Raw genomic sequence first — 27,139 nt, 5'->3', positions numbered from 1 at the left:
ATCCGATTGGGGCGTGGCCTGTCCGGGCGGGGCCAGAGGAGGGCGGGATCCGATTGGGACGGAGCACAAAGAGGGCGGGGCCTGGCCGGGGGGGGGGGGCAGAGGAGGGCGCGATCCGATTGGGGCGGGGCACGAAGAGGGCGTGGCCTTGCCGAGGGGGGCAGAGGAGGGCGCGATCCGATTGGGGCGTGGCCTTGCAGGGCGGGGCCGGAAGGGAAAGCGGGGAGGGGCGTGGCCAAGCCGGAGCCGGCCTTCCGGGCGGCGCGGGCGTCGGTGCTTCCGCGCGTAGGTTCCGCCGCGCGCGGGTGTCCCGGCTCGCGCGGGGAACGTTCCGGGCCCGGAAGTGGGCGCGGCGGCCGGGGAGCTGGCATGGCCGAGGGGCCGGGGGCCGCGGGCGGGCGCGGGGTCGGCGTTGGCGGAGGCCGGGCCCCGGAGGCGCGGCCCGAGGCGGCCCGAGGTGGGTCCCCGTCAGGTAAACGCGGGAGGCTTTCTGCCCGCCCCAGCCTTGAGGGACGGCTCTGAGCTGTTGCACCCGGGTCCCTGCGGAGCCTGAGGAGCAGAGTGGGGCCGCGGAGACAGCGTGGAGGGAAGGCGTTGGCTCCGCATGCACAAGGACCCCAAAGAGCAGGGCTCGGGGCAGGAGCACAGCAGGCCGCGGACACTTGCACTTCTCCCCTCAGCATCCCATCTAGTCCCCAGGACACCCCCAGGCTGGACTCCTGAGCACCGCAGGGCATGGCCCCCAAATGACAACCAAGCCTGGCTTTAAAGAATTGGAAAACAGGAGAGATTCTTGCATCCCATCTAGTGCCCAGGGCACCCCAGGCTGGACTCCTGAGCACCGCAGGGCATGGCCCCCAAGTGACAACCGAGTCTGGCTTTAAAGACTTGGAAAACAGGAGAGATTCTTGCATCCCATCTAGTGCCCGGGGCACCCCCAGGCTGGACTCCTGAGCACCGCAGGGCATGGCCCCCAAATGACAACCGAGTCTGGCTTTAGAGAATTGGAAAACAGGAGAGATTCTTGCATCCCATCTAGTGCCCAGGGCACCCCAGGCTGGACTCCTGAGCACCGCAGGGCATGGCCCATCTAGTGCCCGGGGCACCCCCAGGCTGGACTCCTGAGCACCGCAGGGCATGGCCCCCAAATGACAACCGAGTCTGGCTTTAGAGAATTGGAAAACAGGAGAGATTCTTGGGACATGAGCGTGTCCTAGCGTGTCCACTCCTTGCTGGCTGCTGGTAAGGGTTCTTGAGAGGCGCAGCTGTTAGGAGCGCGCCTGTCTTCAGGTGTCTATAGAATTCTCTGCAGGATTGATTTTCGGAGTCCCTGGGCCCTTCCTGCATCCGGGCTCAGGGCTCATTACTCCTGGCTCTGTACTTCGGGATCTTTCCCGGTGGGGTTTGGGGGACCAGATCCGTGTCAGTACTTGCAAGGCTTAGGTGCTGTACTCTCCAGCCCTCACATCACTTTGCTTTTTATTTTTTTTTCTAAGTTTTATTCCAACACTGATTTTTTTCCATGCTCTTAATACAATCGTTTCAGGCATTCAGTGAATGCTCCAACCCCAGTCCCAGCACCACTGAGACCTTCCCTTCATCATGTCCCAGTCTCCTTATTCACCACCCTAGCCTGCCTCCTTACAGGCACCAACCGGCTGATTTCCTATTGTTTCTTACAACACGAAGGCAAATGGAATGATCAAAACTTGGGTCAGCAGGGTCAATTTGAAATGGTTGTTCCATGGTCAGTGTCTGAGGACTTTCTGGGCCGTTGTCGGTGTTAGTTGAGTTTCTCTGTCACTGAGAATTGTAACCTGAGAATTGCCCTTCTGGGGATGGTGTGTGTGTGTGGTATTTTGAAACCTCATCGGTTGATGGATCGGTGGGAGCCTAGAAGCTGCGGTGCAAGGTGGGGTATATGTGTTCTTTTTGCTTGTAAAAATGTTGGGATGATTTCGGGGATGAGTGAAACACAGTTATTCTTTGTCCCTAGGAGCACTTGCCTGACCACACGTGGGAGGGCTTAGGTCGCTTCCTCAGCACCCCAAAAACCAGACTTTGATCAGTGCTCTTAACTCATGGGTGCCAGGGTGACCTCTGCTCCCCACCAGAAACCCACTTATATCGCTGGGGGTGCCAGAGGCAGGAGTCAGGCACAGGTGTGGCTTCAGTTCTTGAATGTTTGCAGGCCCCGCTGCAGAAGTGCGCCAGAGGAAGAAGCCCAGGTCTTCGGCACAGAAAGATCATGGCTGCTGGGAGAGAGCCCAAGCTGCCACCACCGCGGGCCCCAAGAGAGCACCCCGATGTGAGTCAGAGCTGGAAATGTTCTCAGCGGTGCTTCTGGGCCCAGCAGGCCCATTGGTAGTTTGGACAGCGAGGTGGTTACAAGTCACAGAGATGGTACCTGGGTGGAAGGTAGCTTGAGCCTTGCATGTGACTGATCCTGGCTCCAACCCCAGTCCTTTTTGGTCCCCCTTCAGCACTGCTGGGGGTAGCCCCTGAGCACCGACTGCCATGTAATCACTAAACAGAAATAAAATCTTGGGGAGCCTTGAGATGATTGGCCCATGTGATTCTGTCATTTTGACATTCTGACATTTTTACTTTTGCTCTGAGGCCATACCTGGCGACGCCCAGGGGTTACTCCTGGCTCTGTACTCAGAAATCAATCCTGGCAGGCTCAGAGGACCCTCTGGGATGCTGAGGATTGAACCCAGGTTGGCCATAGGCAAGGCTAGAGCCATCCCTGTTGTCTTGGCTCCAGCCTCAAGAATTAGCCTTTTGGGGGCCAAAGAGATAGCATGGCTTTAAGGCTTATGCCTTGCATGCAGAATCCCGGTGTCCCATATGGTTCCCCCAGGGGGCGAATTTCTGAGCATAAAGCTAGGAGTAGCTCCTGAGCGCTGCCGGGTATGACCAAAAAAAAAAAAAAAAAAAAAGAATTGGTCTTTTTTTTCCTTTGATGGTTGGTTTTGGATTTTGGGCCATTCCTCACAGTGCTAGGGCTTTCACCTGCATGCCAGCGCCCTCCTTCTGTGCTGTGGCTCAGGCTTCCAGACTCCCCTACGGCTGCTTCATTGTGCCTCTGCAGATGTGTTGTTCCAGCGCTTTACCAAGGTCCTCATCGGCTGCCTGGCTGCGGTGACCAGCGGCATGTTGTACGCACTCTACTTGTCCGCCTACCATGAGCGCAAGTTTTGGTTTTCCAACAGGCAGGTAAGAAGAGTTTGAAAAGAGCTCTTATTCTTGACTATCCATCTCTTTTGGACTTGTGTCATATTAGTATTATTGACCGAAGTGCTTGTATTACAATACACTAAGGGTGGCCGGGCGGTGGCACTAGAGGTAAGGTGCCTGACTTGCCTGCGCTAGCCTTGGACGGACCTCGGTTCTATCCCCCAGCTTCCCATATGGTCCCCCAAGCTAGGGGCAATTTCTGAGCGCATAGCCAGGAGTAACCCCTGAGCATCCAACGGGTGTGACCCTAAAACACAAAACAAAACAAAACAGAATACACTAAGTGCATGTGTTCCAAAATGTGTGTGTGTATGAGTGTGCTATATATATGATGTGCTTTCTTTTGCAACCAGTAAGAAGAAAATGATGGGGGAGGAGCACATTGGGAACCTTTAGACACATGTGTCTTTCATGCCTGAAATGCTGTTGAATTCCATTAGTTATTTTTCTTTTTTCCTCAGGAGTTTACAGATTTTGGTGGGGGAGGGGACGCCATACATACTCAGCATACTCCAAACTTATACCTGTCTCTACATTCAGGGACCATAGAGGACCCAGCCGATGGAACCTGAGTCAGACGAGGGCAAGGAAATATCCCTCGTGTCCTGTAGAATCTAATCCCCCCCCCCCCCCCCCCCCCCCCGCAGCTTGTTTGTTTGTTTTGTTTTTGGGTCATGCCCGGCAGCACTCGGGCTACTCCTGGCTCTACGTTCAGAAACCGCCCCTGGCAGGCACGGGGAACCATATGGGATGCCGGGATTCAAACCACCGACCTTCTGCATGCAAGGCAAACGCCTTACCTGCATGCTATCTCTCCGGCCCCTTTTCCCCCAGTTTTTTTGTTTTTGTTTTTGGCTCACACCTGGCTCTGCACTCAGAAATTGCTCCTGGCCAGCTAAATGGACCATCTGGGATGCTGGGATTTGAACCACCATCTGTTCTGGATAGGCTGCACGCAAGGAAAACGCCCTGCCACTGTGCTATCTCTCCAGCCCTTTTTGTGTGTGTTTGTTTTTGTTTTTTGATTTTGGAGCCATACCTAGTGGTGCTTGGTCAAGAGTTACTCATGTCTCTGTGCTTAGGGGCCACTTCTTTTTTGTTATTTTTTGGGTCATACCTGGTGGTGCTCAGGGAGTGCTCCTGCTTCTGTGCTCAGAAATCACTCCTAGCATACTTGGGGAACCATATGGGATAGCAGGGATCAAAGGTAGATCAGCTGCACGCAAGGTAGACTGCCCTGCCCACTGTACTATCCCTCGGGCCCTTCGGAGGTCATGTTTGGAGGACTATGGGGAGTATAAGAGAATTGTATCATGCAAGGCAAGGCCACTTGCCTGATATATTGTCGCCCTCGTTTTGGTCATTTTCTTAGTTTGTTTTTGGACCACACCCAGTGGCGTTCAGGGGTTACTCCTGGCTCTGCGCTCAGAAATCGTTCCTGACAGGCTTAGGGGATCATATGGGATGCTGGGGCAAATGCCCTACAGCTGTGCTATCTCTCTGGCCCTCATTTTGGTACTTTTTTTTGGTTGGATTATTTGTTTTTGGGTTTTTGGGCCACCGCTGGTACCACTCAAAGTTACTACTCTTAACTCTGAGCTCTTAACTAAGGCAATGCTCTGGCCCCTCAGTTTTATACTTGTAAGTTGATTTGAAAGGAGGTACTTTAACTATAGGCTTGTTTGGGAAAGATCAAAGTGTAAGGATTTGCTGTCCTAAACGGAAGTGAAGAGGTCAGAGAGACAGTACAGGCTTAAGATTCTAAGAGGTCTGGAGCGATAACACAGCGGGGAGGTTGTTTGCTATGCATGCAGAGAACCTGGGTTTGATCCCCAGCATCCCTTATCGTCCCCTGAGCTCCCCAGGAGTGATTCCTGAGCACAGAACTAGGAGAGAGCCCTGAGCACCACCGGGTGTGGCTCAAAATTAAAAAGACCACAACATAACACATATAGCATACGTTACAGTACTATAATGTGTTATGTTATACACATAAGTCGTGTAATACAGTCCCATAATATATCATCATGCCCTGTAATATGCTCACTTTGCTGTTCTTCCTCCTGTCATTATGGCATTTCCTTTGGGTGTCCTTAAATATGGCATGTAAAATACTTCGTAAATTAAAATCTTGGTATCTTGGATTATAAAATTCTTGCTTTAATAAAAATTCCTTAAACAGTGAAAAAAAAAATCTTGGTATCTTGTAGTGCAGATCTAACTCAGGAGCTTGTGTATCCATGACCATATTTGTTTGTGGACTGTCTTCGGCAGTGCTCTAGGCACATCCCTGGCTCTGTGCTCAGGGATCACTGCTGGTGGGGACCAGGGGACCAAAGGAATGAATGCTGGGGAGTGAACCGGACTGCCTTGTACAGTGCCCATGCCCTTTGCTCTATTATCTCTCCAACACTGTGAGCCATTTTAAACTTGAGGTTTTCTGTTTCGATGATTGGCATGTCTTACCTTTTATTTTTTCCTAACAATTCCACATACTTTAATTTGAAAACTTATGATACAGAAAAAATATAATTGAAACATGAGCATGAGCGCTCAACATGAATGTGCACTCTACCTAATTCAGTATAATAGAAACTTAGAGGAAAAAAAGGTTCTTTGATAGTGATTTTATGTAAGTAAGTCAGTGCCAAGGGGAATAAATATATTCTACATAAAGCATTATTCTTTGTATTTATGGCACGTGCACGGGAGGAGGATACAAGCAAAGACAAACAAACAAAAAAGAAATACAACTTTGCAGAGCTCCCTAGTCTTGTCGTTTTGTTTAACAAGGACTATTTCACCATATGCTTGTTGCAGGCTAAAGCCTCTTCCATCCTTGTCAAGGGGAGTGCTAACCTTCTCTCCTTTCAGACAACACAACAAGGACAGTATTTTTTAGGATTTTATTTCTAATAGGCAATAGCTCAGCCAGTAACTATTGTATATTGTTAGCCATTACTGTATTTTCCGGCATATAAGACGACTTTTGAAACAAAAAAAATTCAACCGAAAATCAGGGGTCATCTTATACGCCAAGTATATCTCGAAAAATGTTTCAATATGCCGCTAAACGAAAATTGTCTGAATATTGCCACAAAACGAATTTTCCAACTCGATCCTGCACCAATCCCTGCCAGGCTGCTTAGACCACCTCTCTAACTCAGCCAGTCCAAGCAGGCTTTTGATGCATGCAAATGAGACAAATGTTCTGCACCAATCACTGCAAGGCTGCTCGGACCGCCTCTCTGACTCAGCCAATCCAAGCAGGCTTTTATGCATGCAAATTAGACAGTGTTCTGGACCCCGAATCTACACTGTCAAAAGCCTGCTCAGATTGGCCAGAGTCAGAGAGGAAGTCTATGACAGTAGAACCTTTGAACCTTTGCTTGTTGTGATTGGCTCACTGTGGTACATATAGTTGCAGCACAGGAATGTTCTGTCTGATAACAGCGACTAGAGGCCTAAACCTATGTTTTAACTGCAAAATTAGGGGGTCGTCTTATATGCCGGAAAATACAGTAGTTTAAGTTTCTTTTTCTTTTCTTTTTTTTTTTTTTGTTTTTTGTTTTTTTGGTTTTGGTTTTTGGGCCACACCCAGCGGTGCTCAGGGGTTACTCCTGGCTGTCTGCTCAGAAATAGCTCCTGGCAGGCACGGGGGACCATATGGGACACCGGGATTCGAACCAACCACCTTTGGTCCTGGATCGGCTGCTTGCAAGGCAAATGCCGGGGCCCTTTTTTTTTTTCTTTGTTTTTTGGGCCACACCCGGCAGTGCTCAGGGGTTACTCCTGGCTGTCTGCTCAGAAATAGCTTCTGGCAGGCATGGGGGACCCTATGGGACACCGGGATTCGAACCAACCACCTTTGGTCCTGGATCGGCTGCTTGCAAGGCAAACGCCGCTGTGCTATCTCTCCCTCCGGGCCCTTCTTTTTCTTTTTTTTTTTTTGTTTTTTTGGGTCACACCTGGCAGTGCTCAGGAATTACTCCTGGCTCTACACTCAGAAATTGCTCCTGGCAGGCTCTGGGGACTATATGGGATGCTGGGGTTCGAACCATCGTCCTTCTGCATGCAAGGCAAACCCCTTACCTCCATGCTATCTCTCCGGCCCCTATTTAAATTTTTATTATAAAGAAGACAAACATTAAACAGACAGGAAATCATCTAAACATGTGAAAATAAGCCTAGACTTTCCTCACATATAGCCTCCACAATTTTAAATATAATCTCTTTTAGGAGATTTTGGATGAACCAAGAGAAACTGAATCAATAGGAGAGAAGCCATCTCACCATAAACAGTCCTTTTGTGACCCTCCAGGACAGACAGTGAAAAACAATTTAGAAAGCATCAAAACTTCCACAATAGCAGTAAAATCTCGACCTGTTCCCAAAATTGCCAGTGGAACACTTAATAAAAGAAACGTTCACGAATAAAAACTAATTTAAATAATCATGTGCTAAAGAAGATCATCAGCAAAGGACACAGTGATCCAGTACCACATGCAATTTTAAAGAAAAGAAGAACTGGCAATGGGTGTGCTGTAACTTAGCCCAGGACAAAGAATGGCCATCCAACCTGGTTAAAGCTCAGGGATCCTGGGGGCAGAGAGATAGCATGGAGGTAAGGCATTTGCCTTTCATGCAGAAAGTCAGTGGTTCAAATCCTGGCGTTCTATATGGTCCCCTGAGCCCGCCAGGAGTGCTTTCTGAGCATAGAGCCAAGAGTAACCCCTGCGGGCTGCCGGGTATGACCCAAAAACCAATAAATAAATAAATTAATAAATAAATAAAACAAACTCAGGGATCCCAAGAGAAATCATTCAGTTCAGTAAGATCTTCCATCTCTTCAAGGCAGTGTGATGAAAATTCGACAAAATTGAACCACAGTTGAACTACAGATAAACAAACACAAACTGTCAAGCAAATCATACAACTTTGCCTAAGGCTAGTGCAAAATTAGTTGTGATGTCTAAAAACCTAAGTCAATCCAAAACAAGTGACACTGAATAATCAAGATTCAAAACAGAAAATGCTTCCTGGACAGGCAAAAACTCACATTTCTTCTAAGACCTTTAAAAAGTGAAACATCTGTTTCTCGGAGAAATATGCTTCAGGAGCTACATAATAATAAAAAGAACAATATTTCTTAACAGATGTCTTGTTCTTTTTTATTAAAAAGAATTGGTGATCCCGGGGACAAAATGTGGTTCGGGCATGCGCTTTACCTGCTGTCCTATCTCTTTTAAAATGTATTTTATTCTTTTTTACTTTTCCTGATTTGTTTTTGTTTTTGGACCACACCCGACAGCGCACAGGGGTTACTCCTGGCTCTATGCTCAGAAATCACTCCTGGCGGGCTCAGGGGACCATGTGGAATGCCAGGATTTGAACCACCAACCTTCTGCCTGAAAGGCAGATGCCTTACCTCCATGCTATCTCTCTGGCCCCAGAATCTCTGAGTTTTAATCAGGTTGGATGGCCTTTCTTTGTCCTGGGCTGGGCTACAGCACACCCACTGCCAGTTCTTCTTTTCTTTAAAATTGCTTGTGGTACTGGATCACTGTGTCCTTTGCTGATGATCTGCCAGGCTCGGGGAACCTGGTGGGATGCTGGGGATTGAACCTGAGTCCGTCCCAGGTTGGCCACAAGCAAGGCAAACACCTTACTTCGATGCAATGCTCTCTCTCTAGCCCCTTAAAATGTATTTTAAAAGAGTCTTTTTCCATTGAACGGGCATTCATTCTATGAGGTTAGAGGCGGAGGCCACAGTTGGGGGCAAGGCATGTGGTGACTTGCTTGCTGATCGTTTCCTTACAGGACCTGGAGCGGGAGATCACCTTTCAGGGCGACAGCGCCATTTATTACTCCTACTACAAGGACTTGCTGAAGGCGCCCTCCTTCGAAAAAGGTACGCGCCCCCACACTCGGTGTCTGAGGTGGGAGCCCTCAGGAAGATAATCGCACAAGGTTCCCACCTCGGATTTCCTTTAGGGCGGGGAGACTCTACGCCAGGGACGCCCCTGACCTTGGGGTCACCTCTCTGTTGGGGGAGCCCTGAGCTGGGTCTTCTCTGTGGTCCTCTGCAGGCGTGTACGAGCTGACGCACAACAACCGAACTGTGTCCCTGATGACCATCAATGCTGTTCAGCAGCTGTCTCTGTACCCCGAGCTCATTGCCAGCGCCCTCTACCAGGCCACAGGGAGCAGCGTATGTCTCCCCACCCTTCCCTCTCCCTCTTTCTTCCCCATCAGGAGGTCATGGAGCCAGTATAATCTCTCTCTCCCTCCCCCCCCCCTCTTTCCCTCTCTCTCTCCCTTCCTCCCTCCCTCTCTCTTCCTCTCCCTTTCTTCCTCTCTCCCTCAGGAGGTGGTAGAGCCCGTGTACTTCTACATCGGCATCGTGTTTGGTCTGCAGGGGATCTACGTGACGGCTCTCTTTGTCACCAGCTGGCTCATGAGTGGGACCTGGCTGGCTGGTATGCTCACTGTCGCTTGGTTCATCATCAACAGGTGAGGTGGGGGCTTGGCTAGGAGTGTCCCCCTGCCTCACTCATGCTTGCAGGTCAGGCACCTCACTCCCCACCCCACACTTTACAAACCCTGAGGTGTTTGTTGTTGCTTTTATCTGGTTTGGTTTATTTGGTTTTGGCAGTGCTCAGGGATCACTCCTGGCGGGCTCACGGGATCATAAGGGATGTCAGGGATCGAACCCGGGTCGGTCCTGTGCCAGGCCATTGTCCTTCCCACTGTGCTGTCATCACTCGGCCCCTCAGCCCATGACTTGTTTGGCAACTACAGCCGGTGGTACTCAGGTGCTCCTAGCTTTGTGCTCTGGGGTTGTTCCTGGCTGTCCAGTGAAACGACTGTGCATCCATGGTACAGGAGCTCAAAGCCTGGCCTGCACTTGGGCCCTTTGAAGTGTCTCCCTGCCCCTCACTTAGTGTATTGTTGCCTTTTGCCCAAGTTTTATTACAATACCATGATATACCAAGTTTTCCAATTACAGTCGTTCTGGCATTCAGCGTTACGATATAAATTTGTCGTGTTATTTGCTAATATTATTATTATTATTTGTTACAACACAAAGACAAGTGGAATGATGAACTAATAGATCCAGGTTAACATGAAATACTTGTTCTCTCTTCCCCTGGTGTTACTAAAGTCAGTGTCTGAGGATTGACTCGGCTGTGCTTGATGCTGGGGAGATTCCGATGGAACTTTCCCCTCATTTCTTGTCATCCTCCTGGGGCTTAGTGTGTTTCTTGAATCTTTCAAACTGGGGCCAGAGCCGTAGCACAGCAAGTAGACCATTGGCCTTGCACACGGCTGGCCCAGGTTCGATTCCTGGTACCCCACAGGGTACCTGGAGTCTGTGAGGAATGATTCCTCCGCGCAGAACCAGGAGTAACCCCTGAGCACCCCTGTGTGTGGCTCAAAAACCAAAAAAGAAAAAAAATTCCTATCTCCCGTGATAACAGTCTGCAAGAAGATCCAGACACTCCGCCTTTTACCAAGTTCCCTGGTATCGCCTTGTGGGGACCATTGTTCTGATTTTCAGTACTTGCTCCATTTTGACGCTGGTGTTGTGACCACATTCGTGGCTCGTGGAGTTGTTCTGCTCTGGGTTAGGGCTATCCCTGGTGGTTCTCGGGCCGAGTCCGGACCAGGCACAGGCCAGCCTGGCTCCTTACTCTGGTGCCATTGCTCCTTCCCCAGCTGAGGAGTGAAATGGATGAATGGGAAATGAGTGTGAAAGAGTTGCAAAGAATCAAGTGTTGGGACGTAACACCTCGCTTTTGGGTTCTTTATCTGGGGTTTATTTTAGGGTAGATACAACAAGAATCGAATACTCCATTCCATTGAGAGAAAACTGGGCACTGCCATATTTCGCCTGCCAAGTTGCTGCCCTAACAGGCTACTTAAAAAGCAGCGCGAACACTTATGGTGAGGTAAGAGCCAGACTCGCCTCCTTCCTCACCGTTGTGTGTCAGTGTGAATGTGCTGTCGCTTTTTTCTTGTTTGTTTGGGAACCTCATCTGGATGTGTGGGGCTCACCTCTGGCTCTGCAACCAGGGGTTATTCCTGACCCTGTGTTCAGGGCTCAGTTCTGGTGGGCTTGCAGATCCCATCCGGTTCAGTCTCATGCACAGGGACCCTCCCTCCTCACAGCCCTGCCTCCTGCCCCCTCTCACAAGATCTCTTGCTTGCTGTCGAAATCTCCTCCACCCAGTTTCTAGAGCTGCCACTTTGTGTGCGCCCAGCCACAGCTCTGGCTGGTGACACAGCCACCGATTCTGGGTTTTCCCGCATGTCCACAGAGGCTCTGCTACCTGCTGATGAGCGCGGCCACCTACACGTTCATGGCCATGTGGGAGTACAGCCACTACTTGCTCTTCCTGCAGGCTGTTTCGCTCTTCCTGCTTGACAGTGTCTCTCGGCAGCAGCACCACAAGGTACCTGCAAGGCCCGCCGGGGACGGGGCCTGGGAGCTCCTTGGCTCAGCTCTGCCCTGGGAACCGTTCTTCCTCCCTCCCTCCCCCTCTCTCTGTGGAGCCTGTTCATGGGGATTCAGTGGTGCGCCCAGAATCTAGGCTGGGTTTTCTTAGCCTGGGACTCTCTTCCCCTTCCCTCCCCCAGTAGCCTGTCTCCCTCTGTACCTGCACCCCACAGTGTCTCCTGACCCCTGGGCTCATCTCAGGCACCTCTCCTCTCCATTCCTCCAGGTCCGTGATGTGTATAAGACCTATATCTTCTCCCTCTTCCTGGGCTACTTACTACAGTTTGAGAACACGGCTCTGCTGGTGTCTCCACTGCTCAGCCTGGTGGTTGCCTTGATGCTGGCCAAGTGCCTTCAGGTAATGAGGGCCCCACTTTTGGGGATCCAATTAAAAAGCATTCTTTTGGGCTGATGTAATAGCATAGCGGGAAGGGTGTTTGCCGTACCTATACATGGCCGATCTGGGTTCGATCCCCAGTATTCCTTAGGGTCCCCAAGTCCACCATTAGTGATTTCTGAGTGCAGAGCCAGAAGTAATCCCTGTTGGGTGCGGCCCAAGAAAATCAAAAAAGAAAAATTATTATTTTGTTTTGAGCACCACTGCTCTCAGGGACCACTCTTGGTAGTGCACAGGAGACAATGTGGCTCCCTGCATGACGGAAGTCAAACTTGGATCAGTGTATGCAAGGCAAGCTACCTGCCCACTGTACTATCTTTTCAGCTCAGTGATTTATTATCGAATTTGGGGAAGGGATGGTTGGACCAGGCCCAGCGGTGCTCAGGAGTGACCCCTGGATTTGCACTCAGGAGTCATTCCTAGGACCGGAGTGATAGCGCAGCAGTAGGGCACTTGCCTTGCACGTGGCCAATTCCGGATGGACTTGGTTTCAATCCCTGGCATCTCATATGGATCCCCCTCCCCCGACTCTTCCAGGAGTGATTTCTGAATGTAGAACAAGGAGTAACCCCTGAGTGCCACGTGTGACCCCAAACCAAAAAAAAAAAAAAGACTCTTGGACTCCTGGTGGGGCTCAGGGGACCCTTTGTGGGGCTGGGATTTGAACCAGGGTCAACCGTGTGCAAAGCAAGCACCTTCAGTCCCCTGTGATTCTCTCTAGCCCCTGTATGCAGCTTTTTAAAAGTAGTTCTGGGACGAGTTTTTTTTTTTTTTTTTTTTTTAAATATGGAGCACTTCATGAATTTGCATGTCATCCTTGCGCAGGGGCCATGCTATTCTTCTCTGTATCGTTCCAATTTTAGTATATGTGCTGCCAAAGCGAGCACACGAGTTTGTTTTTTTTTGAGTCACATGCGGCAGTGTTCACGGATTATGCCTGGCTCAGGGATCACTCCTGGCAGTGCTCAGCGGACCATAATGGGATACCAGGGATTGAACCTGGAGTGGTCATGTTCAAGGCCAATGCCCTCCCCATTGTGCTGTTGCTGTAGCCTCTGGGGGGTGAATTTTTTTTTGTGGGGAGTCACACCCGGCAGTGCTTGGACTACTCCTGGCTCTATGCTCAGAAATTGCCCCCAGCAGGCTCGGGAGACCATATGGGATGCCAGGATCCGAACCACTGACCTTCTGCATGCAAGGCAAATGCCCTACTGCTGTGCTATCTCTCTGGCCCCAATTGGGGGGGACACATTTTTAAGTGGTTCATTTCGTCACCTGCCCCTTGTTCCTTGGATCATGTGCTCCCTTTCACTCTCCAGCTGAATGTGAAGAAAGGAACATTCGCAGCTAAAATAATGACCGTGATTCACTTCTTCCTTGTGTGTGCGCTGGCGGTGATGGTGAATGTCATCTTGAAGGTGAGGGAGTCACCGTAGGAGCTCTCTGGGTTGCCAGCTGAGGGCTGGGTACACACCCCACCAGCTACATGTGGCGTTGGTGTATGAGCTGTGCCAGCGTCTTGAGTTTACACTGCTATCCCATCCATCAGGAGCTCTGGTCCCGGTTTTCCTGGCTCCCCCATTACAGCTTCTCAAGACTTGTTTGGATTTATGTGTATGTGTATCTCTCTCTCTTCTTCCCTCTCTCTCTCTCCCTCTCTCTTCTCTCTCTCTGTCCTCTCTCTCCCTCTCCTTGCTGTGGTGCTGGAGGTCCACACACACACACACACATACTTTCTTTGTGTTTGGACTACACCTGACAGTGCTCAGGGGTTACTCCTTCCTCTGTGCTCACATTTCCCTCCTTACATTGCTCGGGGGACCCTATGGAATGCCAGGGATTGAACTTAGGTCCACCGCATGCAAGACAGATGCCCTAAATGCTGCACTAAGTGCTCTGGCCCTAATAAAAGTTTATATAGTAAGATTTTTTTCCCCCTGTTTGAAACTTTATTTACTCATTTATTTTTGGTTTGGGGGCCAGTGGCGCTCAGGTATCACTCTTGGCTCTGTGCTCAAAAATCGTTCCTGGCAGGCTCAGGTGACCATATGGGATACGGGGAATCAAACCCAGGTCCCTCCCCGGTCTGCTGCTTGCAAGGCAGCCTGAAACTCCAGCCCCTGAAACTTATTTAAAACCATAGTTTACCCAGTTGTTCATTTCAGGTATTCAACATTCAAAGACCAACCCCACCATCAGTGTCCCCAGTTTCCCATAGATTCCCCTGCTCCACCCTACCCCCCTTTGCAGGCACAAATAATTAACTTTATATTGCTTGTTACAACTTGATTCTCTCTTTTTTTTTGCTTTTGGTATTTTGGGCCACACCTGCTGACGCTCAGGGGTTACTCCTGGCTATGCGCTCAGAAATCACTCCTGGCTTGGAGGACCATATGGGACACTGGGGGATCCAACCGCGATCTGTCGTATGCTAGTTCAAGCGAGGCAGATGCCTTACTGTTCCATGCCACTGCTCCGGCCCTTAATGTATCTCTTATGGTATCACTGAAGTGATTTTCCAAGGATTTGCTGAGCTGTTAGGTGCTAGTCGAGTCTTCTGTGTTACTGTTTTCTCTCCTTGCCCTGGTGCGCTTCTACAGAACCTTTCTGTCTAATTGTCTGGGTTCCTGCTAGGCTGTGGGTGTTATGAACTTGGGAGCTCTCTGTGACTGCATATGTAGCTGCCTGTCCCCACAGCTGCATCCTTAGGATGCCTCAGCACCACCGCGTCTTGGCCTACAAGGTTTGATGCAGTGGCAGCTTCTCTCTGAAGGCAGTTGTAGGGCCACAGCCATTGAGCTTGTGGAAGCAGATGTGGGTGGTAGAGTGCCAGGCGTCCCAATAGGGCAGGAACTGGGCCGGTCCCATCCTGAGATCGTAGCCGTGATCTGGACCCAGAGACTGGACCCTGCTAGGCTCTGTGTGGCCTCCTTTCCTGTACAGTAAATATTTTCAGTTGAACAGTGATTGTACGTTGTCAGTGAATAGGATTCTGATGATCTCTTTCATGTCCATTACAAAAAGAAAAGAAACTTGGGCCAGAGGCAGAGAACAGGTGGAGGGCCCTGACCTTGCACATGGCTCACCCAGGATTGGTCCCCAATAACACAGGCTCCCTTGAGCCCACCAGGGATGATCCCTGACCACCAGCCAGGAAGTCGTCAGCCCTGAACACTGCTGGTGGCCCAAAAGCCAAAAGAAAAAGACGACTTTGGGAAGAGTGAAAGTAGCTTTGTGTCTTCTACCCCGTGACAGCCATTGGTCTAAGAGAGGTGGCAGTTGCCTGTGCCCACAGTCAGCCTGGCATTGCTGGCGGCTTCTGTTTGCTTGTGATTTCGTGGCCTGAGCCAACAGTCCAAGCCACCTTTTCTCTCTGAGATGCTGTTTCCCTTCCAGATGCTTGTTCCGCACAGAGAAAATGGGCACATGCTGAGGTTTCTGGAAGTCAAGTTTGGCCTAAATATGACCAGGTAAGTCGTTGTTTAGATCTCCAACACCCCATGTGGTCCCCAGCTCTTACTGGGAGCTATTCCAGAATAGAAAGCCAGGAGGAGACCCTGAGCACGGCCAGATGTGACTCCAAAACTCGTTTAAAAAAAGTGGAAAATGGGCCTGGAGAGATAGCACAGCGGCGTTTGCCTTGCAAGCAGCCGATCCAGGACCAAAGGTGGTTGGTTCGAATCCCGGTGTCCCATATGGTCCCCCGTGCCTGCCAGGAGCTATTTCTGAGCAGACAGCCAGGAGTAATCCCTGAGCACCGCCGGGTGTGGCCCAAAAAACAAACAAACAAAAAAAACAAAAAAGTGGAAAATAAAAAAGTGAAACTCTCCCTTAAAGCAAGTTGGGTTTGGGGCCGGGCGGTGGCGCTAAAGGTAAGGTGCCTGCCTTGCCAGCGCTAGCCTTGGACGGACCGCGGTTCGATCCCCCGGTGTCCCATATGGTCCCCCAAGCCAGGAGCAACTTCTGAGCGCATAGCCAGGAGTAACCCCTGAGCGTTACCGGGTGTGGCCCAAAAACCAAAAAAAAAAAAAAAAAGCAAGTTGGGTTTTACTTTCTTTTTTCCTTCCGGCCACACCCGGTGACACTCAGGGGTTACTCCTGGCTATGTGCTCAGAAATTGCTCCTGGATTGGGGGACCACACCCCGGGGGAATCGAACCCGGTCCGTCCTAGGCTAGTGCATGCGAGGCAGCCAGCTGCCTTATGCCCTGCGCCATCGCTCCACCCCCGAAGCAGGTTGGGCTTTAGACATGCTCACATTGCTTGGTTTTAAAAGGCAACCGGGGGACTAGAGCGATAGTACAGTGAGGAGGTTGCTTGCCAATCAGGTTTGATCCTCGACATCCCAGAGGGTCCCCTGATTGCCGCCAATGAGCAGTTGCAAGCACGAGGGTTTTAATGTCCTGCTTTGTGTCCCCTGCAGGAACTTCACCATGAATTGGCTCCTGTGTCATGAGTCCCTGCAGACGCCATCTCAGGATTTTTTTTTGCGACTAACCCAATCTTCTCTATTGCCCTTCTATATTTTAGTGTTGATTATTTGCCTTTTTTCTATGGTACAAGTTATTTTTAGGAGACTTAAGTAAGTATCTTTACACACTCATTACTTTAGTTACTTACATATAATAGGAGTATATAAAGTACACAGGGCTGGAGCCATAGCACAGTGTTGGCCCCTGAGTCCGCCAGGAGTGATCAGCCTTGAGCACCCACCAGCTACGGCCCCAAACAGAACAAATATATAAAGTGCTACTGACCTTCGTTTGGGTTTGGTTTGGGGCACACCCAGAGGTGTTCCACTTTGCATATGGGAAGGGTCTGTTTTAATGCCAGATACACTCCTTATTCCCCCTCCCAACAGTATTTCTTTTTTCTTTTTTTTTGGGGGGGGGCACACCCGTTTGATGCTCAGGGGTTACTCCTGGCTAAGCGCTCAGAAATTGCCCCTGGCTTGGGGGGACCATATGGGATGCCTGGGATCAAACCGCGGTCCTTCCTTGGCTAGCGCTTGCAAGGCAGACACTTTACCTCTAGCGCCACCTCACCGGCCCCACCAACAGTATTTCAAAGCCTGAGTTAGCATTAGTGGCTAAGCATTGCTGTTGGGTGTGGCCCCAAACAATGAAAGTTAATCATATAAAATCCAATTGTGTGCATTTGGGGGGGGGCACACCCTGTGATGTTTAGGGGTTACTACTGGTTATGCACTCAGAAATTGCTCCTGGCTTGGGAGACCATAGGGGATGCCTGGGATCGAACCACAGTTCATCCTTGGTTAGCCGCAGGAAAGGCAAACGCCCTACCACTGTGCCACCGCTCTGACCCCATGTTGTGCAGTTTAATATATCATATTTAATCTAGAGCAATATTTAATCTGAAACCTAAGAGTTTGGTGTTTGGGATCAGAGTGATAGGACAGTGGGCAAATTACTTGCCCTGCACATGACCAACCCGGGTTCAATCCACGACATTCCTGATGGCACCTTGAGCACCTCCAGGAGTGGTTCCTGAGCACAGATCCAGGAGGAAGCTCAGCGCATCGCTTGGTATAGTCCAAAAACAAACAAATGAAAAAAGAGTTTGGTGTTTGACCTGCGGAATATATGTTCACATGTTAAGAGCTCCCCTGTTTCTTTTGCCATTCCCACTGTCCTTGGCTTCCAAGTGTGTTTGAAAGTGCTCAGGAGCAGGTCTTTTCCCCTCTGCAGAGGCCCAGCCCTGAAGGATTCCATGGCTGTTGAAGACGAGCGAATTGGAGCCAGGCCAGAAGTGGTTTACCACGTGCTCCACACGCTGCTCCTGGGCGCCCTGGCCATGGCGCTGGAAGGGTAAGGGGCCCTGTCTCTACCCTCCCTGGCAGGGAAGGGCACTGTATCTCTCACCTGCCTTGCAAAATAAGGGACCGACCACATAGCCCACCCGATTCTTCCTCTGGAGAGCTGCCCTAGGGATGGGGAGGCAAGGGATAGGCCTTGTGTGTTCCCCTGGCAGGTTTACTACATGACCCCTTGTGGACCCCTCTCGATGTGCCAGCTGTGCTGCTGGAGACCCTGAGCATTGCCTTTGGGTTCCCTGCTTCTCCCAGAAAATTACTGAATCGAATTGAGTCCAGTAAAAGAGGGGGTAGAGCGGTAGATAGCACAGAGGATAGAGCGTTTGCCTTGCGTGCGGCCAACCGGGGTTCCCGACATCATATCTGGTCCCCTGAGCCTGCCAGGAGTGATTCCCAAGCTCAGAGCCAGTGGTAACCCCTGAGCACCGTTAGTGTGGTCCAAAAACCAAAAAGGGGGAAAAGAGAGTGTTTTCCTTGTTCTTTTGATTTGTTCATTTTTAGGCCCTTCGGGCGATGCTCAGGGGCCACTTGGTGCTAGGGTCACTCTCAGCAGCTCTTGGGAGATCCCTGGGAATGCGATACACAGGCCAAGGTGGCCAGATACACAAAGGACCCCCTAATCAAAGCTGCAAGGCTCCGTGTTGGCGCTGGTCCTACCCTGCCAGTGTGTTGGGGCCAGGGCTACTGAGTTTCCGTGGATTCAGCCCCAGAGTTCCGTGCCCTGAATCATGGACTCGGAGCCCCTGGGGTGGTGAGTGGCACTTCCAGAGCCTGGACTCAGCTTCTGCTCAGTGCAGGAGGCAGGAGACCAGAGGGGTTGGTGCTCCCTTGAAAATGCTCCCCAGTAGACAGAGTGATAGCACATTTGCCTTGTACACAGCCTATCTATCTTCGCTCAATCCCCGGTTTCCCAGGTGGTCCCCTCACACCTGCCAGGAATGTTTCCTGAGCACCTAGAATGGAATAACCCCTGACCATTGCTGGGTTTGGTTCAAAAACAAAACAAAACAAGGCATCTCCCCATTTCTGCACCGCATGGCTTTAGAGTCTGTCATGCAGGTCTACTAGCCACTGCCTGAACTTACTCTCGCACCCGGTCATCACTGAGGTGCCCCCCCCAATCCCCAGCCCCAGGGCCATCCTTGAGGCATGAGGATCACTGCTGTGGGGATGGGACACAGAACTTTCTTGTTCTTCGTGGGCTCCCTGCGATGTCCGTGGGTGTGTAGTGGAGAGGAAGGGCCTGGAAAGGGGTCGTCCCATTGGTTCCCTGACCCATCTCCTCCTACAGACTGAAGTTCCTCTGGACCCCACACATGTGCATGATGGCGGCAGCTGGGGTATGCTCCCCACACCTCTGGACCACACTGTTCCAGTGGCTGCGCCTACGGACCGTGCACCCCATGCTCCTGGTGAGTCTAGGTCCCATGACGTCAGAATCAGGCCCAGGAAAAGAGGCGCCGGGCACCCAGGCACCCAGAACCGAGGGCCATCAAATGGGGCTTGTCTTGATCATAAGAGCAAATCATCTTTTGTTGTTTGTTTGGGGGTGACATCTGGCAGCTCTCAGGGCTCACTCCTGGCTCTGCGCTCAGGAATTACTCCTGGCAGGCTCGGGACCATACAGGATGCTGGGGATCAAACCCGGATCAGCTTCATGCAAACCGAGTGCCCCTCCCCATTGTGCTATTGCTCCAGCTCAGCACCTTTAGACACAGGAGCAGGCGAGTCGAGATATTTAGTGGTGGTCCAAAAAACGCTTCTAGACTATGCTCAGGAAAGCCACTTCAGCACAAGACAGCGTAAGAAATTGGGGCTAAGGGTGGGGGGCTGTCAGTGTTGTATAAATATAAAACAGAGAGTCCTAGTGTTGGGGTGAGGCCTTTCTCGGCACGTTGCCTTTAGCCCCTTGGCCGGTGGGTCTGAAGGTTGCAGGATAACGGCGGAGAGATTCACAAGCAGTCAGATGAAGGTTCAGGAGACAGCCAGTTTCCTTCCACGGTCCTGAAGGCCTGCGCATTTCTCCACAGGGCTTCCAAGCTAAGGTTTTCCTGCAGCCTCTTTCAGCTGCCCTCCCTGATCCCTTGCTCCTTGGTCGGCCTCCCCTTCCCCCCAGGCAATACTTTGATTCCAAACCTTAGCCCCCTCCCAAGTGTGGGTGAGTCTGACCCTCCAGGTGGGATAAACAGGAACTTGGGGGATAGGATCCACACGGTTCGGGTGGGGGACCTTGCTGGTGTAGCTTGGCAATGTGAGGCTCCTGTTTGCATGTCCCGTGAAGAGAGAAATGTTGGCGCCTGAGTAGGTGCCATCTGGTCTCCTGTCCCGAGAGACGGGCCAGAAGGGCGCAGGGATTCTGTTGGAGCCCGGGGTGCTCCTGAGCCAGGAACACCTTGCTCCCCTGAGTGGGAGCTGAGAGAGGGCAGGGGAGGCCCAAGAACTGGTTGGGACACTTGGCCTCACATGCAGCTAGACCTCGGATTGATCCCTAGAACCCCATAGAATGTCTCAACCCTTCCAGGAGGGATCCTGGGACAGAGCTAGGAGTCAGCTAGGTGGAGCTGAGAAGCAAGCAGGAAGGCAAAGAAAGATGATGAAAGGAAAAGGAAGGACAGGCGGTAGGTCGGCCGGGCATCTGTCTCTGATGGTCAGAACTTCCTTCAGAAATGCCGTTCTCCAGAATCCCTTTTTGTTTCACTATTCCAGGCTCTTATTTTGAGTATGGCTGTGCCCACAATTATAGGTGTCAGCTTATGGAAAGAGGTAAGAAAAGCATGTTTTCATGTTCTAGAAATGTTCATGATTGATAAGACTATCTGAACATGCATGTAGGGTGCTTACATGGAGTCACTCATCTAAGAAAATAAAGGGTGATGTTCTTTTTGGGGGAGGTATGAAAGGATCCACAGTGGTGCCCAGAGCCTATTCCTCCTCTGCCCGGGAGTTACCCCTGATGGTCCTTGGGGGAATATGTGGTACCAGGGATTGAGCCAGAGTTGGTGGGGTGCAAGGCAATGCCTTAACCAAGCTCTATTATTTTTGGTACTCTTTTTTTTTTTTTGGTTTTTGGTTTTTGGGCCACACCCGGCATTGCTCAGGGGTTACTCCTGGCAGTCTGCTCAGAAATAGCTCCTGGCAGGCACGGGGGGACCATATGGGACACCGGGATTCGAACCAACCACCTTTGGTCCTGGATCAGCTGCTTGCAAGGCAAACACCGCTGTGCTATCTCTCCGGGCCCTATTTTTGGTACTCTTAACATGATATTGTTTTTGTTTATTTTGGGGGCCATTTCCAGTGATGCTCAGGGCTAAATCCTGGCTCTGCAGTCAGGATTACACTGGACAGTGTCCAGGTGACCAAATGGGATGGCAGCGACCAAACCCAGGTCCACGGAGTGCAAGGCCAATGCCTTCCCCTCAATGTTATCACTCTGGCCCTGGGTGAGCCACTTCTAAGGCAAGCACATTACCTGTTGGACTATCACTCTGTCTCCCAGTATGATGCTGTTTTTGATTCCATGTATAGTTGGGGAAAGATGGTTCAAGTAAATGTCCTTTAATAGAGAAAGGTATTTGGGCTGCTTGGAATCTTAAATATCTATGAAATAAAAGATCTTTGGGTTACCCCAATGTATGCTGATTGCCAGTAAGCCTCTGAGTAATTTGGTCTGAAGTTTACTTCTTTTTTTTGTTTTTTGGGCCACACCCAGCGTTGCTCAGGGGTTACTCCTGGCTGTCTGCTCAGAAATAGCTCCTGGCAGGCACGGGGGACCTTATGGAACACCGGGATTCGGGATTCGAACCAACCACCTTTGGTCCTGAATTGGCTGCTTGCAAGACAAATGCTGCTGTGCTATCTCTCCGGGCCCTTAGGATTGTTTTTATCATGTGTTTTTTTTGTTTTGTTTTTGTTTTGTTTTTTGCCCTCCCTCCATGCTATCTCTCTGGCCCGTCCTTTAGTATATTTTTAATTGATCTCTTTATTTATTTATTTTTTCGGCCACACCCGTTTGATGCTCAGGGGTTACTCCTGGCCAAGCACTCAGAAATTACCCCTGGCTTGGGGGGACCATATGGGACACCGGGGAATAGAACCGCAGTTCTTCCTTGGCTAGCGCTTGCAAGGCAGACACCTTACCTCTAGCGCCACCTCACCGGCCCCTAATTGATCTCTTTAATATAAGAAACTGCTCTGTAACAGACAGATTTGTAGTGGAGCTCAATCATGGACTGGACTCAGATGAGATGAGAAAAAGTCCAATTGTATGACACATGCTCTTTGTTTCTTGAGAACAACTGTACCTGCCTTTGTCTTAAATTGGCCTTTTCTTCTTTGGAAATAACAGTTGTTGACTGTAAATATTCTGATACTTACCTAGGCTTTGGGGTGATTCTTTTGCCTTTCAGTTTTTTCCGAGGTTAATGACAGAATTAATGGAGCTGCAGGAATTCTATGACCCAGACACGGTGGAGCTCATGACCTGGATCAAGTAAGTGCCCAGTTGGCATAGCTCTGGGGAGGTGCTCAAAATCCTTGGGGGGGTCTGGGAATCAGAGACCACAGGAATGGCCCAGCAGTCAGGGTCCCATGTGTGAGGGGGTCATGTACATCTAACTGGGCTTGTAATTCTCAGTATTGAAAACACCGCCAAGAGTGGCCCAGAAACACCCTCCAACCCTCCAAAAAAGGACAAATGTTGGAGCCAAAGTGATAGCACAGTGGGGAGGACATTTGCCTTGCATGTGGCCAACTCGGGTTCAATCTCTGAACATCCCATAGGGTGCCCCCAGCCCTAGAGGGATAACCCCTGAGTGTAGAACCAGGAAGAATCGCTGACAAGCTAAGTGTGGTTCAATAAACCAAAACTTTGTGGGGGTGTCACACCAGCTCTGGCCTCCCCCCTTTCAGGCTTGAATCCTTCTCTCCCACTTTTTCGGGATTCCTTGGTTCTTTTCCTAGATTTCCCAGAGATGTGTTACTGGTCGTTTTTGTTTTTGTTTTTTTTAATGGGGTGTTGGGCACACACTGAACCAGGAACAGTTTCTGAGCCAGAAACAGTTTCAGAGCCAGGAGTAACTTATGAGCTCAGCTGGGTGTGGTCCAAAAACGAAAGAAAGAGAGAGAGAAAGAGATAGAGAGAAAACGAAGGAAGAAAAGGGAAGGGAAAGAAAGAAGAAAGAAAAGAAAAGGAAGGAAGGAAGAAAGGAAGAAGGAAGCAAAGAAGGAAAGAAAAAGAAGAAAGGAAAGAAAGACAGGAAAAGAGAAGGAAGAAAAGAATCCCAAAGTGGACACATCATCTCTGGGTCCTTAGTGTGTGTGGTGCCGAGCAGTCCCCCACCTATGGGAGCCAGGCCAAGGTTTGGGCCTTGCAGGAGGGCCCGCCTGTGGGCACCCAGTGAGGGTCTTTGCTTTGCAGGAGGCAGGCTCCGGTGGCGGCCGTGTTTGCGGGGAGCCCGCAGCTGATGGGCGTGATCAGACTGTGTACCGGCTGGATGGTCACCAGCCTCCCACTCTACAGTGATGAGGACTTGCTCAAGAGGAACGAGAATGTAAGGGGCCACTATTTCTGAGGGCTCGATGAAAGCACCACCTGCGGCATACTTATTCTCCGGGTTTTAGGCAGATGAGGTTCCAGCACTGAGCCCACCATTTGGGTCGTCTTCCCCCTACTGGGGTTCCCAGGTTCCTAGGATGGCCCAAATCCCCTCACCAACCTCCCACCCACAGGTACGCTTTGGTTTCTGTGTGGGGGCCATACCCTGCTGTGCTCAGGGCTGACTCCTGGCTCTCTCCTCCCTCAGGGGTCACTCCAGGCGGGGCTTGGAGGACTATTGTTAGTGCTGGGAATTAAACCTAGATCCAATGGGTGCAAGTTCCCTTCCTATTGGAAGGACTGTCTCTCTGCTCCCCAAGTTCCATAGTTTGAACAGTTACCAAGGCTAGGGAAATGGAGGCAAGACTTGAGTGGCCACTCCTCAGAGAAGATAATACAATTGTCTGGTAGTATGTGAGTATAAGCTTCCTGGGGCAGGAATTCGTCCTAGTGAAGAAGAGGGTTCTTTTGCAGCATTAGGATGAAATGTCCTGGGGCCGGAGAGATAGCATGGAGGTAAGACGTTTGCCTTTCATGCAGAAGGTCATCGGTTTGAATCCAGGTCCCCCGTGCCTGCCAGGAGCAATTTCTGAGCATGGAGCCAGGAGTTTCCCCTGAGTATTGCCGGGTGTGACCCCCAAAAAAAAACACACAAAAAAGGAGTGAATGTCCTGAACATAGTAGATGCTCAGTGCATAGATCAGAGATCACCTGGAACCTGGAGTTTGAGGATCTTTTTCCATGCCTGTTTCATTGATTTTCTTCTCCCAGATCTATCAGATCTACTCCAAACGGTCGGCTGAGGACATTTATAAAATACTGACCTCGTACAAAGCGAATTACCTCATTGTGGAGGATGCAATCTGCAATGAGGTGGGACCCGCGCGAGGCTGTCGGGTCAAGGATCTTTTAGACATTGCAAATGGCCACGTAAGTCACCACCCAGTCAGTTCTGTGCTTTTGGCAAGAGCTACTTAGATTGGCAGTCTTCAGACTTTAGTTTTGGGGGACCAGAGCAGCCATATAGCAAGGACGGTACTTGCTTTCCTCACAGTTGACCCAGGTTCTCTCTCTGGCATCCCAGATAGTCCCCTGAGCACTGCCAGAACTACTCAATGACTACAGAGCCAGGAATAAGCCCCAAGCTCCTCTGCAGTAGCCCCCAGACGACGGGAGCTGGAGAGCACAGTGTGCAGGGTATTTGCCTGGCACGTGGCCAACCCTGGTTCTATCCCCTAGCACCGAGTACTGAGGAGTGATTGCTGAGCACAGAGCCAGGAGCTCCCCCAAGCACTGCTGTTCCCCTTGGGGAATGATAATGGGGACAGCAGCATAGCTGTCCGGTGTCAAGGGAATGTCAGAGGAGGCACATGTGGACTGTGCCCGTGTGTCACTGCCAGGCCCCTGCTACTCATGTCGGCCCTCTTGAAATGGGGCCCCCGCTTCCTGCTTGAGAAGCCCTTGTTTCTCTCTCTCTCTCTCTCTTTTTTTTTTTTTTTTGGTTTTTGGGCCACACCCGGCGATGCTCAGGGGTTACTCCTGGCTGTCTGCTCAGAAATAGCTTCTGGCAGGCACGGGGGACCATATGGGACACCGGGATTCGAACCAACCACCTTAGGTCCTGGATCGGCTGCTTGCGAGGCAAACGCCGCTGTGCTATCTCTCCGGCCCCCCCCCCCTTTCTCTCTTTCTCGCTCCCTTCTCCCCGCCTCTCATCCTCCCTCACTCTCTGTTTCCTTCTCCCCTCCCTCCTTCTCGACATCCCTCTCATTCTTTCACTCTTTCTCTTTACCTTTCCCTTTCTCCCTGTCTTCTCCCTCCTCAAAACTTCCAAAGAAAACTTATTTCACTTCCAGTTTCACAACAGCAAATTGCAGCGCTTCCTGCAGTGCAGACCAGTTAGGGCCTCCCTGAGTGACTGCTTGTGTGCTCGTGGGGTTGGGTCGGGTTTGGCCCGGAGACCCCAGAGGCAGGGCCTGTGCCCCCTGTTGTGCCGTCACTCAGGGGTCACCTACACGTGCAGCCGCCAGCAAGACCATGACAGGACAGAAAAGGTCCCTGGGACAATGTCAGCCTTGCTCTCCTGATCTGACAAACTCCTCAGTCGAAGGTGTTTATAGATTTGTGGTTTGGTTTGGTTTGGGGTTAACACCTGGAAGCGCTCAGGGGTTACTCTGGCTCTGTGCTCAGAAATCACTTCTGGCAGGCTTGGGGGAGCCTATGGTATCAAACCTGGGTGGGCCGTGTGCCAGGCAAACGAGCTCCCTGCTGTGCCGTGGCCCAGCCCCTCAGTCCTGTCTCCGGCTCCTGCCAGGTCATCTGCGAGGAGGGTGACAAGTTAACCGACTCCAAGTACGGCCGGTTTTGCCACGAGGTCAAGATCAGCTACTCGCCCTACGTGAACTACTTCACCCGAGTGTACTGGAACCGCTCGTATTTTGTGTACAGGATCAACACTGTGATATCCTTCCAGTCCTGACTGGGCTGAGCCTGGCTTTGCTGGTTCCCTTCTCTGACATCTGTCCCTGCCTCCTCCTGACCAAGGGCCGATGCAGGGAGGGAGACGCAGACTGGGTGAGCGGGCCTGGCTGCTTCTGCCCAGCTGCTCATGTGATCGACGGTGACAGTGCCCGCACAAACCTGCACCCAAACAGAATGTCGGCCATGAGCTGGGATATTTTCCTGGCCATCAGATTATGGGGCCGGATCTGTGGCGCAGCAGTAGGGCACTTGCCTTGCATGCGGCTGATCTAGGACTGACCGTGGCTCGATCCCCCAGCGTCCTATATGGTCCTCCAAGGCAGGGCCAATTTCTGAGCACAAAAACCAGGAGTAACCCCTGAGCATCACCTGGTGTGGCCCCAAAACAAACAAAGATGATTCTGGGCCCCAGATAACTTAGTCAGGGATTCATGTGAACTTTTCACCTCAAGGCAATTTCTGAAAGGATTTCACAGGTTATAATAGAGCTGAAATAGTTCAAATAAAAATTAAATGTTGGGCCAAGAGAGATAGCATTAGGGCATTTGCCTTGCATGCAGTCGATCTAGGACAGACGGTGCTTCAAATCCAGGCATCCCATATGGTCCCCCAAAGCCCTGCCAAGAGGGATTTTCTGAGCGCAGAGCCCAGGAGTAACCCCTGAGCATCACCATGTGTGACCCAAACAACAACAAACAACAAAAAAAACCTAAGTGTTTGCTGAAAATGTGTGGCATTTAAATTAAAAAGAAAAGGGTCCAAGTGATAGCAGAGCGGGGCCTTGCACGTGCCTGATGAAGGTTCTATCCCCCACACCTGGTGGCACTCAGGAGTTACTCTGGTCACTGCGCCTAGAAATTGCTCCTGGCCAGGATCAGGGGAGCATAGGGGTCCATCCCATGCTAGTCTGCATGCAAGAAAAACCCCCTTAGTAGCGGGTCTCAAACTCAATTTACCTGGGGCCTCAGGAGGCAAAGTCAGGGCTGATCCTTGAGTGCAAAGTCAGCATGTAAGCCTTGAACATTGGGGGGTGTGACCCAAACAACCTAAAACAAAACAAAACAAAAAAAAGATTCCTTTAGGGCAGGGCCAC

General features: G+C 50.9%; 1 protein-coding gene, 1 non-coding gene and 1 pseudogene across 2 annotated transcripts; 1 reads left to right on the top strand and 2 right to left on the bottom strand.

Moving 5' to 3' along the window:
* The first annotated feature begins 369 nt into the window (after window positions 1-369).
* Window positions 370-26,321, top strand: DPY19L4 (dpy-19 like 4). Its single transcript, XM_049772963.1, has 19 exons — window positions 370-457; window positions 2,192-2,308; window positions 3,095-3,219; window positions 9,061-9,151; window positions 9,330-9,451; window positions 9,608-9,753; window positions 11,069-11,192; window positions 11,562-11,696; window positions 11,967-12,098; window positions 13,457-13,555; window positions 15,534-15,607; window positions 16,560-16,718; window positions 17,845-17,964; window positions 19,261-19,381; window positions 20,676-20,732; window positions 22,379-22,461; window positions 23,389-23,521; window positions 24,337-24,495; window positions 25,880-26,321. Exons 1-19 carry the CDS (start codon window positions 370-372, stop codon window positions 26,042-26,044), a joined length of 2,250 nt encoding a protein of 749 aa, XP_049628920.1. The 3' UTR covers window positions 26,045-26,321.
* Window positions 5,977-6,121, bottom strand: LOC126010259 (uncharacterized; annotated as a pseudogene).
* Window positions 12,918-13,024, bottom strand: LOC126010546 (U6 spliceosomal RNA). Its single transcript, XR_007496570.1, has one exon. It is a non-coding gene; the product is annotated as a U6 spliceosomal RNA (small nuclear RNA).
* Window positions 26,322-27,139: the final 818 nt, after the last annotated feature.

The sequence above is a fragment of the Suncus etruscus genome, chromosome 5 (assembly GCF_024139225.1).
Source record: "Suncus etruscus isolate mSunEtr1 chromosome 5, mSunEtr1.pri.cur, whole genome shotgun sequence".
NCBI lineage: Eukaryota > Metazoa > Chordata > Mammalia > Eulipotyphla > Soricidae > Suncus > Suncus etruscus.
Note: the sequence above shows the minus strand (reverse complement) of the source record. Positions and strands in the feature narration are given on the sequence as shown.

Bases quoted from the DNA above. Each gene is read 5' to 3' on its own strand.
- DPY19L4 (XM_049772963.1), top strand. From the start codon at position 370: ATGGCCGAGGGGCCGGGGGCCGCGGGCGGGCGCGGGGTCGGCGTTGGC. The intron at 9,754-11,068 runs GTGAGGTGGGGG...GGTTTATTTTAG, and splicing joins GCTTGGTTCATCATCAACAG to GGTAGATACAACAAGAATCG. The intron at 11,697-11,966 runs GTACCTGCAAGG...CCATTCCTCCAG, and splicing joins CTCGGCAGCAGCACCACAAG to GTCCGTGATGTGTATAAGAC.